The sequence below is a fragment of the Pituophis catenifer genome, unplaced genomic scaffold (genome assembly GCF_029215685.1).
Source record: "Pituophis catenifer annectens isolate HBS135680 unplaced genomic scaffold, rPitCat1.0.hap2 SCAF_3, whole genome shotgun sequence".
NCBI classification, from domain to species: domain Eukaryota; kingdom Metazoa; phylum Chordata; class Lepidosauria; order Squamata; family Colubridae; genus Pituophis; species Pituophis catenifer.
Genome location: NW_027256883.1, coordinates 112,137,678 through 112,150,798, shown reverse-complemented (window position 1 = coordinate 112,150,798; position 13,121 = coordinate 112,137,678). Strand labels below are relative to the sequence as shown.

Genomic DNA, 13,121 nt, shown 5'->3' with positions numbered 1-13,121 from the left:
TTCATTTTACACATTAACTCAGCAGAATGAGACTTTTAGAATATTGTTAGCTGTAATCCACATTATATACTCTAATATAACATTTTGTGCTGTGATGATGTGGAAGGTTCCCAAACAAATGTAAATCTAACATCCAAGACTCCAAAATTAAAAGCTATTTCCTGGACATGAACTACTGTCAGTCTCAGTATTTTTCAACACCATTCACAGGAAGTACATTAGAGGGGTAGCCGCACAGATTACCATATTTTTTAGAGTATAAAACACTCTGAAAAATTGCACCTACCTTTTTTGGGGAGGAAAACAAGAAAAAAAATTCTGCCTCTATCTCCCAGTAATTAGCCTCCTTGCAGCAAACAGCCCATTTCAATTTCAGCTTCAGCACAGCCTGATTAGCAGAAGCAGCTGATTGTCAGTTGGAGTGGCCTCCCAAAGATCAGTTGTTTCAGGCTGCAAGGATTGCCATAGCCTAATGCTGCCTCTGTGTGCCCAATTTTCTGGGGGGCTGGTGGGTGGGCGGGGCTACATTTGGTGTATATGACGCATCCAAATTTTAAATTCTTACCCTCTTTTATGGGGGGAAAAGTGTGTCTTATACTCCGAAAAATACAGTATTTGAGTAAGTCACAAGATATCTTGCCACAAGATATTGTATTTTATACGTTATATATCCTGTTTTCCGATCAACTGACTTCCAAATACTTACTTAATAACCTACTGATGTGTACGTAATTCAAATACTTGAGCAATCATTGGTGATCTAATTAAAATGAATGATTTAAAATATTTTTTGAAACAGGAAAAGCCAATTTTGAAAACATTTCAAATGATTTATTTAATAACTTACTGTTGGTTTCTTCCCCTCTTTCAACAAAGTTTTTCTTCTAAGAACCCCTTGAATAGTAACGGCTCCTGGATACAAATGAACAGCTAAATCTTCAGACTCTGCAGAACTAAAAAAAAAAAAAAGCAAATGTAAAGTATGGGGAGGTACTGTGTATTTCAACATAAATTCTTGAAGCATCACTAATATTATCTGTGGTTTCCGAAACAAAATACTAACATTTTAATTATTGGATTTAGTTATGGAAAGATATCAACTTTTAGAAAGATTATATATTTTACTTGCACAGTACGACTTTCACTTTAACAATTAATTTATGAATAACTATAACTTTCACTATTATATATTATGACAAGAGCTACAAATAATTTTAATTGACAAAAAAGCTGGAATCAGCTCCACTTTAAAAACTCCTTTCCTTTTATTTTAAATAGTTCTTTCCAGACTTTTCCAGATCTGCTAAAAATATTGATTTTATAGTAGTCACTTGAGTTAATGAAAAAAAATATAAAAAGAAAACAAAGAAAATCAGCAAGAGTTTAATACATGCACAATACCATACCAAGATATTTAAAAGCAATAACAGAAGCAGCAGGAAAGCAGAAAAGCTGGCCCCAGAGCTGTTAAATAAAGCTGTTGTAAGATAGGTTGTGTTCTAACAAGTGAGTAGCTGACCAACTTTTAATGACAGGAAATATTTGACTGCACAAGTGTTTGTGTAACTGCATACCAAGCAACTTATGTGGCATAGCCATCACTCCCTAGAGACAGACTAAGAAAGTAAAAATTTCTGAAACATCTTGGAGAATTTCTTCCATACATCTTTCAACTATTTAGCATATAAACTAAGAAAGATGACAAACTGAACTTTCTAGACCTTCAAAAGTTAACAAATGCGTGTCTACATTACATCAGATTGTAACACTTATTTGACGCTAAATTGTGGATAGGTGCTGAAGAATGTAAAAATGCTTTATTTATTTATTTATTTATTTATTTATTTATTTATTAATTAATTATTTATTTATTTATTTAGATTTTTATATCGCCCTTCTCCCACTGGACTCAGGGTGGTGAACAGCCAAGACTAAAAACATCGCATACAAAATTTAAATTTTTTTTAAAAAGAATTAAATTTTGGCCCAATAAATTTAAAACACCCCAACTAAAATCAATTAACAATTAAAAATATCTAAGGGGGGGGGGGCGTTAAGCCAGCCCGGCTTGATGAAATAAATTTTTAAGGGCACGGTGAAAAGCACGGAGATCTGGGATCCTACGTATCTCCGGGGCTAGGTCGTTCCAGAGGGAAGGTGCTGCCATAGAGAAGGCCTTCCCCCTGGGGGTCGCCAGCCGACATTGTCTGGCCGATGGCACCCTTGATGTGAATGTAAGTGCTTCTCATAAAATGTTATTCAAAGCAACTTTAAGGCAAGGAAATTCTTGCATAGCATTGCTAAGAAACCAAAATGAAGGGAACCCCTATTTATTTTATGATATTATTACTGCAACTTTAAAAAAAAAAAAACAGTCTTTTTTGCTGAAAGGCACTTTGGCACAGAGACTCATCTTCAGTGACATACAGTAGTTTTTGTCTTCTAATAAAAACTGCCAAAGATATTTTGGAGAGGTGTGAGAATAAGCAAGGATGGGGAATGGGAACTGAAATTGGGGGACTTGGCCATACCTGTTACCCCACATCTTTCTGCCTCTCTGGAAATAATGGGCATCTGATTTACAATTTATATGGCTCAGGATAAAAAGAAAAAGCAACATCTTAACTCTCACTCAATCTTCAAAGTTCAAGCATTACTCTTGCTATCCAATTACTTCCAGTACCATCAAGTATCATAAATGATGCTTTAGAGCCGTGATGGTGAACCTGTGGCACGCAGGGCCCTTTCTAATGGCATGCGAGCCATTGCCCCAGTTCAGCTCCTCCGTGCATGCACCTCCCGCTGGCCAGCTGGTCTTTGGGTCTCTGCTGTGCATGTGTGGGGGGTGGAGCATGTGCAGGGGCCGCACGTGCCTATGTGGAGGGGCAGGGTGCATGCGGGAGGTGCATACACATTGCATGTTGGGGGTTTGGGTGCGTGTGTGCACTTTAAGCACTCGGTCCGGAAAAGGTTAGCCATCACTGCTTTAGAGGGTTTTTTTTTAAAGTAGAGAGCCAAGTATTTTTACATTTTTAAATGTTTAAAATAACATTAATAAATTAGATATGCAGATTAAAATGAGCAGTCATAGACTGTGAAGATATGATTAAATTTTAAGATAGAAATCCTGTTTTGATAGATGTGATATGTCAAGAGAGTATCAAGATAGTTAGAAAGAACAGGAGTGTCAGATTAGATCCACTTCACAAATCAGTCACCAACACCAGAGGAAAGTGTCTGGCCCTTGAATACAAGGGATTGGTACCTGCTGCCCTTCATGTGGCTCCAATAGCCATTTCGTGCTATTCTTGTCACCGGACCAAGAGAATGGTATAATCTGTTCCTGTTGGATTCCATTATAAATGGTATGGGTTACATTTTTTAAATTCATAGTCATCATTTGTTAGAACACTATAACAAGCTTTCCTTCCTGCTACATTGCTACTTCTTCTTGTTCATGTATTTCATGTTTTCAAAAGATCTCTTATTTGAACACCACATGTTCTCGGTGTGAACACATATAACAATAGAATATTCTTCCTGGCATCCCAATGAATGATTAGACAATTAACATCAGCAGTTAAAACAAGACATTTCTAAAAGCCAAGTGATCAGGAGCAATATAATATGAGAACATTAACATAATATGTTAATGTCATAATATGAGAGCAATTAGAATATGAGAACATTCACTCTTATAGTGGTTTAGCAGTGTATCTTGGCTTTTTCTTCTGAATAAATGTAGGGATTATATGGTGCATACAGGGATGTGTGAGTGGCTGATGCGGCATGAGTGCAGAACTACTGGATGTGAGAATTGGGGGGGGCGCTTATTCCAGTGATTTACAATATTCTCTGCTGGCTTCCCCAATAACTTTCTGGGGAAGTCAGCAGGGAAGGTTGCAAATGGTGATTATATATGACAGTGGGGTACTTGGCTATTGTAAGTGCAAATGAGTTGCCATGCACCCAGATTGTGATGATGTTCTGGAACACCCAGAACTCTGAGGATCGATTGTAACTCCATTCATTCAGAACCGTCATAACTTGGATTTGTCACTGACCAAATGATTGTACGTCAAGAACTACCTCTATTTATGTGTGTTTCTGGTGAGACCAGTCTATCAGGGCAACCTGCTCTACCCAAATATGGGACGAAGCATACTGCTTCTGCTTTCACCTTTCAGCCCCAATCCAGGAGCCTTCGCAGGCACTCTATTTTGTGTGAAATTTAAATTTACCTTTATTTCTTTGTTGGTAAATGTATACCTCTATTTATATTCATGGAACTATTGTTTTATGCATATTATTGAGCAAAATGCATTAAGTTACTGGCCTGAAAACAGACAATCTAAGCCATGGAAGAAAAAGAATATGAACAGTTCATCCTGCAGAAGAAAAACCTTTAGTTTTATAAAATCAACTATGATTCTATTAGCTTGTTATGTCTACTAGTACTTCATTTGTACTGAACTGGGACCTGCATAAGCACCTCAAATCATTAGTAGTGCTTTATCAAATGATCAATGTATTTCACCTGAAAGCTGCTGCAATGATATACTGTACAAAATAAAAGTAATTTTATAAAAACAATACTAGATTTATAGCATGTTTTTATATAAGTCAAATATATACATTCATTAAGACAGAAAAGTCAGTGGTCTACTGTTCTAAATTGGTCAGGTTGATGAACAGTCTTGCTGTTCTAGGAGCAGCTCAGGACAACTGTCACTTGGGTTTTACTCTAAGCCTAGACTATAAATAGGAGCTTCAGCTTTGGGAAGCTTATTTCAACATTCTCCCAGCTAGTTATAAGTTGATGATAAACCACTCATATAAGGTGCATATGTTCCCTCTGAGCAAATTTGTTACAAAACAGGATTCTTGGACCACTGCTAAATTATTAATGATAATACACTCTCCAGAAAACTTGCATGATTGAACTATTTTAGCCATTATTTTGTCTTACATATATAATCCATGTGTAGGAAAAGCAGAGCCTTCATTAAAAGCATTATACCAGAAATATTTGGTATGCTTTTCTATGTGGAAATGTAAAACTGTCATATGTTAAATACACATTTGAACAATATAAAATATATTGACTTCTCTTACCTTTCAAATGCTGGCCAAGAAGTTTCTTCACTAAGCTCTGAACCATCACTGCTACCTAAAATTGGAATAAGTGAATCAATTTAAAAACACCATAATTCTATGATTTGCCAAGCCTGAAAAATGTTTCTTAAAAACTTGTAAAAATTACCCATAATAAAACTGTCTCAAATGCAATGACATTAGTTTAAAAAGAAAACACCTTATTTCGGGGAGCTTTGTTTATGACATTATTTTAACTGTGTATACTAGTTTTTATGTTCAATTTCTCTCTCCCCGCTTAACTGTTAGAACTCGCTTAAATATGAATAGTTTAATTGCCTAATATAATTTAATTGCATTATATTAAATGAATATGTATATAGTATTTGTTCTTTGTTTAGTACATTTGTGCTTCTTCTTTCATTATGTTTGTGTCTCTGTATGTATGAAAGAAATGAAGTAGAACAATAACAATTTAGCACCATCTTCTGGAATTAGCCAACCAAACACAAGAAAAACCTCTAAAAAGCAGTGCCACCATCTCCCTTTTCTGAGCAGATGGCCCAGAAGGATAGCATGAAATTTGTCACAGTGGAATGAGTGAGATTATATTGGTGAACATCCTGGTCTGAAAGGAAGCAGGTTGTCTTAAAAAGTGCTGCTGGGTGGCATTCAGCATGTAGATAAGGGAGGCAAAAGACTTCAATTTTGCCACCTGAATCACCATTGTGTGAACTAACTTAGGCTTGTACTAGGATTCAGCCATTCAAGATTGTTCTTTCTCCAGCTGTCTCTTAGGCATCTTTTCTACTGGTTCACCACCCTAAATTCTTCAGTGTTTTAAAAAGCTGCACCACATCTGCATGCAAGGGCAGACAGCTATGATGCAATCTATCTACGGCATTGAATGTCCTATTAAACAAATGTGTAACCAGTGACTTGGATGAACTGATTACCAGATCCCTGTGAAATTTCCCAGGAGCCTCTGAATACCCATAGGTAGATGCTGGGGTGGAAAGTTAAATGAGTCCTTTCCCAGCACAGGAAGAGAATGCTATACATAACTCTGTAGCAATCAGAAAGTGATCTGTCCTTGACAAAAGATGAGTTCAACATCTTCACACTTTCATATCACAATGAATTTGTGTTGAAACAAAAACTAGATCTAATGTGTGTCCTTTCACGTCCTTGAAAATGTTGCTTTGTTCTCGTTTGTAATAAAGATTGCTACAAATATCTGAAAGACTCTAGCCAAATGAAAATTAGTAGCCTAGCTAAGCCATGCTAAGTCAATTTGTAAGTAAGTAAGTCAATGGACTGATATTTATGCCAAGTTATGATCAGTGAACCTGTCAGTTGATGGGCATTTTAGTTAACTTTCACTGCAAAGGATACTGCGAAACTGGCCATTCCTTTCCCACTTGCTTTTTCTAAGCATTTTTATTCCCTCCTCATACTTTTATGTGGGTGTGGAAAATGTAGACCTAACCCAGAGACTCTTTTTGCATGAGGCTTTTATAGAACTTTATACTAGACATTGAAAAGATAGTAAATCCTGAGTAATTTTACAACATGGGAGGTTTTAATCCCCAAATCACCAGGACACTAACTCTGTAGTGTGCAGTGTAGTGTAGTTTATTTGGGGATAAGGCCTATGCATGACCCTTAAATAATATGGAAGAGAGGTAGCATATAAATATAATGAAGAAAATACAAGTTTGAATTTCAAGACACTTTTTTTACTGATTGAGATAAAATCTCACCTATTGAAATTCCGCTGGAAAGGGTGGAGCTCTCTGCCTGCCCCCGTAATGGAGCATGTGGTTCCATGACACTATCATCTAAAAGATGTCTTGGTCCTGCATTTGGGAATGTTGCACTTTTAAATTCTGCTGTGTTCATTTTATGAATGAAACTAGAAAAATAGTAAAATACATAATAATTGATCACATTTTTAAAGCATTAAATATAACATAGTACCAAAAGTATATTTAATAATAGATCAGACCTCAATAATCAAATCCAAAAAAAGACTAAATAAATAAATAAAGGCAAAAAGAGTTTAAAATGTTAAATGTTCACAAGAATATATAATTTTATAATAGATATGAAAGAAACAGGCATAGATGAGTTACATTTAATATTTTTGTACTAAAATTCTACAATGCCTGCTGCTTTTTTCTATGTATATGTACATTATACTTTTATAAACAATGGGCAAATATTTATGAACATGGACAATTAAAGAATGGATTCCAATATTACATTAGAAGTGGACATGGAAGAATGAAAATGTTATTAGGAAATTATGTACACTACCAATGTTTAAGTATTGATTTTTCTTTACCACAAGCAGCCTAAATAGAGATTGCCATCCACATTCACAATCATAAAATGATTTGCAAGCAAGATGGTTTGTACTTTGCAATTTAATTCCTAAATTTTGGGAATGTTTAAATATGAGGATTAACTGCATTTCTTTTTTTTTTTTCTTTTTTCTTTTGCTCAAGGCAAGAGGATGATCACTAGTAAGTGACTGGTGCACCATTGGAAGAACTGAAGGACCAAGTTCATTTTGGAGAAAATCTATCCCTGTGTTTGCTAAAATCTGACATTGAATTGGTGGGGCATAATCAATCAATGTATGAACAATCAGGTTCAGTATATAAATCAATAGGAAACCAGGGTTTTTCAGTTCAATGATTGTAACTATGATTTAGCAAAACATTATTTTGTTAAAATAAACAAACAGAAACGAGCATTTTGTTGCCTTGTACCTAATTTGTTTTGTTTTCTGAAAACAGAAAGGAACCGTTTAGATCACTGAGTTAACCTGCTAATCCAATTTCCTATTCAAAGTTCTAACAATACACAGAGGTATAAAGCAAAGGAAATTAAAACAAAATAGAAAAATATTCTAACCGAACAAGTAATATTACTTTATGATGGTAGCAATTATGTATAGCTCAAGGTTGGCATATTGCATTGTTAGACTCTTCTCTGTTTTTGACAGTTTCTCTGTTTTGGGGTTCCAACAATGCCATGATTGCATTGTCTGTCTGCAAATCTGAGTTTGGCTTGTTTAATAAATTATTTAATAATCCTGAGTTATCATGATGTACAAATTCAGCCATTACTTTATCTATAAGATATATATATCTTTACTTATCTTTATCTTGAATTTACTTGTTTAAAAAAGGTATATGTATAGTAAGCTATATAAACAACCTAATACATGCACTGCATGAAAAGTCAATGGCAAAGAAGATACTTAGTTCATATACATGGATTTTTAAATAACAATAATTCAGAGTATCATGGATTTAAATAAAAGAAACTGAAACTCAAATGAAATGCTAACTTGTATCCCAAACTGTGACACTTTCTATGCCCATGAGGCATCAGTTTTCTAGGAGATGGAGGAGTTGGTGGTAGCAATGCTCCTTCAGCAGTAGCATTCTTTCGCACCGTTTGGGGAGAAACACCCACTTCAGGGCCTGGAAAAAAATACATAAAAAAGAGTAGAGCAAAGAGCAAATTTGTTATTATAATTCTTCAAAATCTTCGAAATAATTTCAGAAGTGCATATACAGATTTTAGCTATTTCTCTGTCTTTTTAGCTTATTTAAAAGTTTGCTTAAATTAGGCTTTCTGTTTAACAGTTTTTATGATTATTAGAAGAAAATAGAAATACTGGGGAGTAGAATCAGAACATTTTATTGTTTAATACTTACCAACTAAATCTTCACGTGATGCAGTGGCACGTGGGGTACTGGTCCCAGGTTCTATTTTTAATGAAAGTCTGTGTTAAGAAACAAAAAAAGATTTTGCTAATAGAAAATTCAGGCTGCTACACTTACTTTCATTTTTTAGGAGTTCCTACTAGGAATCTATCAATAAATCATTTGAGCCAGATTGGTGGTGGCTAATGTGTTGACTAGAAACAAGGAGACTATGACTTTGAAACCTCCCTTAATTATAGAAGTGTCTAGATGACCTTGGGCAGTCACTCTATCTCAGCCCGATACATATCATAGGGTTGTTGTTGTGGGGAAAGTAGAAGGCAGGAGTGTTAGGTATGTTAACCACCTTGAGTTACAGACATACACACAAGAAAAGGTGAGATAAAAATATAATAATTAGCTTCCCAAAGTAGCATCAAACCATGAGTTAGGTGGAGTATAAATTAAGAAAATAAAATAAAATAGTAACCATTATCATAATTTGATAGATTTAAATTATAAAAAACCTCATTAAAGTAAGATACAAAATACCTATTTTTCATTAAAAAAAATACATGTGACGTGCTATTTAAAAACACTGTGATTTCCTGGAAACTTTCTTCCACTCTGTATATTAATTTAAAGAAAAGAACAAAACAGTTGCACATATAACTACTGCATGACAATTAATCTTAGTTTTTAAAAAGGCCAGTATGGATTTATATAATGAATACCAAATACCGCAGTTAATAACAGAATAATTGGGAGGGAAGATGATTAAGAATAGGGGTATATAATAAATAATTCGTAATACATTAAGATTGTCTTAGATCCTGAATAACTATTGATTCTTATTCATCTGTTAGATTTATATCCCATCTTTCCTATTGGAACTCAAAGGTCTTACATGGGAATCTCCTCAAAAACCCCGTATTGCAGGTTGGGTGGAGAGAGTTACTGCTCACCCAGTAAATTTCAATGGATGAGTTTCCTCATTCCTAGTTCAGTGCCTAAACTACTACAGGGGTTTCTGTTTGTTATTCTTTTTATTCATTTGTTTTTAATATTTACAGCCAAGGGTTATGTTCTAGGAAAGAAAGAGAAAGAAAGTAAAAGGAAAAAAAAAAAAAGGAAGAGCAAGAAAGTATTCATGAAAAATGAAAGCCTATAACTAGAAATGTCCTAAAACTTTGAAATATTTATAAAAGAAGACTACAAGTACTTTTTTTTGTTCTTTATGAAAATTGCTCTAAAACAAAAAATTTAATAATGAATACATTGTAATTGACCAGTTTTTATACTTACTTATAATTATCATCTTCCACAAACTTCTGAAGTTCCTCTATATACTGAACAGAATTCAGGTACTTTTGAACATGAGGCAACACAGGAATATCTAAATAGTAATTAATATACATGGAGAGCAATTATTTCATTGGCAGCCATTAAGATCTATGTATTTTTATATGGCATGATTTCATATCAATGTTAACTATTATTATTATATTACCTTCCTCCCCCCACCCCCCAAAAGCAGGCATTTAGATAGTAGATAAATTAATAAAAAGGAAGGTTCTTATTGAGAGATTACTTTATTTGAAATAGGCTTAGTCAAAATTAAGGGGGTGGTTTCAAAGACCTTTTTGAATAATAGAAAGCTTACTGTATCGAAGATTGTTAAATTATTTTTATTTTTAAAAAGTGAATGCTAAATTGAGAAAAGTCCTTTTTTTTCTTTGAAAGAATTTAGTAAACAAATATTACCATTTACATTTGTTGAAAGAGATATATTTTAAGATATACTCTTCATATCTTGAATTATTTTTTAAAGTATCTCATCACCACCTTTAATCAAAGGTGAAATTTGAGCAAGCCTCAATTAATATTCAAGCAATTTTATTCACTGGTTGCACATAATGCTATAATATAAATACATGGTATAACTTACCATATTCACAAGATTGCTGTAAGTCTGAAATTATTCTAAGAATATTATTCATTAAGTTTGATCTCTGCTCATTTTCCAGAATACTTCCTGTTGATGGATATGCTGAGTCAATATATGTCAAGTCTGAGAGATAAATACCTGAAGATGAATTAAATATTTTTTTATCATATAGAGCATTGAAAAAGTTAGATAGATCTTGCTTACTGACTGCCTCATTTAGCGACTGTTACACTTGTGAAGGAAACCCCCAGCTTTGTGATCAATCCTCTCATTTATGATCATTGCGGTATTTTGCAATCATGTGATCATCATTTGGGAGCTTAGCAAAAAGAAGTTGAGAAGTTGAAGTCTTGCAGTCACATGATTTTTAGTTTAGCAGTTATGGCACTTAGTAATGGTTTTGCTGATCCCAACTGTGGTTCTAAGAGAGGACTACCTGTAGTTCAAATCAAATAACATCACAGCCTTCCGGTTCTGCTTCAGATAGCATTTGGACTTTGAAGACATGTCACGAACCTGAAACGTTCAACTCTGGCCTTCCATATAAAAGTTTTATATTTCAAACTGTATCTAAAATATATTTGCAATTCAACAAAATATTTAATTAATGCACCAATTATATTTTAAAATTCAACTGCTAGATGTCTAAATTATTATTATTATTATTATTATTATTATTATTATTATTATTATTATTATTATTATTATTATTATTATTATTATTATTATTTCTATACCGCCCTTCTCCTGCGGGACTCAGGGCGGTGTACAGCCAAGATAAAACATTGCATATAAAATTTAAAAACAATTTAAAAAACAATTAAATAATTTCGGCCCAAGATATTAAAAACAACCCAATTAAAACCAAATTCAATTAAAACTGAGAGGATGGGATCAAGCCAGCCCAGCTAGATGGAATAGGTGTGTTTTCAGGGCCCGACAAAAAGTCCGGAGGTCTGATATCGTGCGTATCTCAGGGGGTAAGTCATTCCAGAGGGCGGGTGCTGCCACAGAGAAGGCTCTCCCCCTGGGGGTCGCCAGCCGACACTGGCCGACGGCACCCTGAGGAGGCCCTCTCTGTGCGAGCGAACCGGTCGGTGGGAGGCTATTGGCGGCAGAAGGCGGTCTCGCAGATAACCCGGCCTGAGCCATGGAGCGCTTTAAAGGTGGTCACCAACACCTTGAAGCGCACCCGGAAGACCACAGGAAGCCAGTGCAGCTCGCGCAGGAGAGGTGTCATATGTGAGCGCCCCGTCGCTCCCATAATCCCCCGCGCGGCCGCATTCTGGACTAACTGTAGCCTCCGGGTGCACCCCAAGGGGAGCCCCATGTAGAGAGCATTGCAGTAGTCCAGGCGGGAAGTGACGAGTGCTTGAGTGACCATGCGTAGGGAGTCCCGATCCAGAAAGGGGCGCAACTGGCGTATCAGGCGAACCTGATAAAAGGCCCCCCTGGCCACGGCCGTCATGTGCTCTTCTAAAGACAGCCGTGGATCGAGGAGGACGCCTAAGTTGCGAGCCCTCTCCGTGGGGGCCAGTGATTCGCCCCCAATAGCCAGCGATGGCACCAGCTGGCTATATCGGGACGCCGGAAGCCACAGCCACTCGGTCTTGGAAGGGTTGAGTCGGAGCCTGTTTCTCCCCATCCAGGCCCGCACGGCCTCCAGGCACTGGGACATCACTTCAAGGGCATCGTTGTGGTGGCCTGGGGTGGAGATGTACAGCTGATGTACATCTCCATAAATGATTATCATTTGTTCTTTGTATTCAATTATATAAACTTTATATTTGTAATAGCATCATGCAAGATTGACAAGGAAAAAATGAAATAGAAATAAGTGGTTCTCTTAAACATATTCTTAGCAAAGGTTTAACTAGTTGTGTTCCCACATTGTTGATAAGATATGCTACCAGATCAATCCTAGGTGTTGTCTGCTCGAGACAAAAAGCTAACTGGCAGAGCATTAAATTGTTTGAAGTTGTAAGTAAGAAATAATTAGATATTATTTATGCTCTCTGTCCCTTAAGAAAAGTATAAAAATGAGACAAAAGCCGTCACCAAACATCAAGTTGATCTAAAATCCTAAGAATAAAAAGTGTCATGAAATGGGCAATTTTAGTGGGTCTGTTTACTGTCATTCCTGGAGTTTCTGGTCAGTCTAAGAGAAATGGGTTGGTGCCGTTCTTTCTCTGTAACTCTCTTAGTATTTATTCAATAAACACCCCCCCCTCTCTTTTGCATTTCAGCCTGGTTTGAGCTAATTAAATCCTAAATAATCTATTGGCTTCTAAATGGCCACTGAGTGACAACAGAATATGTAATCAGGAAAACACTGGCTAGTATTTGTGTTTGCCTGA

General features: G+C 35.7%; 1 protein-coding gene across 2 annotated transcripts in view; it reads right to left on the bottom strand.

Annotated features, from left to right (window-relative positions):
• The window catches only part of RALGPS2 (Ral GEF with PH domain and SH3 binding motif 2), an 86,706-nt gene that overhangs the window by 10,806 nt on the left and 62,779 nt on the right, over positions 1-13,121 (bottom strand). The window contains exons 9-16 of one of the 2 annotated variants that reach the window (XM_070939244.1): positions 10,765-10,902; positions 10,122-10,212; positions 8,829-8,896; positions 8,456-8,591; positions 6,858-7,009; positions 5,116-5,170; positions 3,266-3,343; positions 848-953 (exon numbers count right to left, since the gene is read on the bottom strand). In XM_070939244.1, the coding sequence (XP_070795345.1) occupies positions 848-953; positions 3,266-3,343; positions 5,116-5,170; positions 6,858-7,009; positions 8,456-8,591; positions 8,829-8,896; positions 10,122-10,212; positions 10,765-10,902 (824 nt within the window). The remainder of the gene's footprint in view (positions 1-847; positions 954-3,265; positions 3,344-5,115; positions 5,171-6,857; positions 7,010-8,455; positions 8,592-8,828; positions 8,897-10,121; positions 10,213-10,764; positions 10,903-13,121) is intronic. The other variant, XM_070939245.1, reaches the window with a different exon arrangement.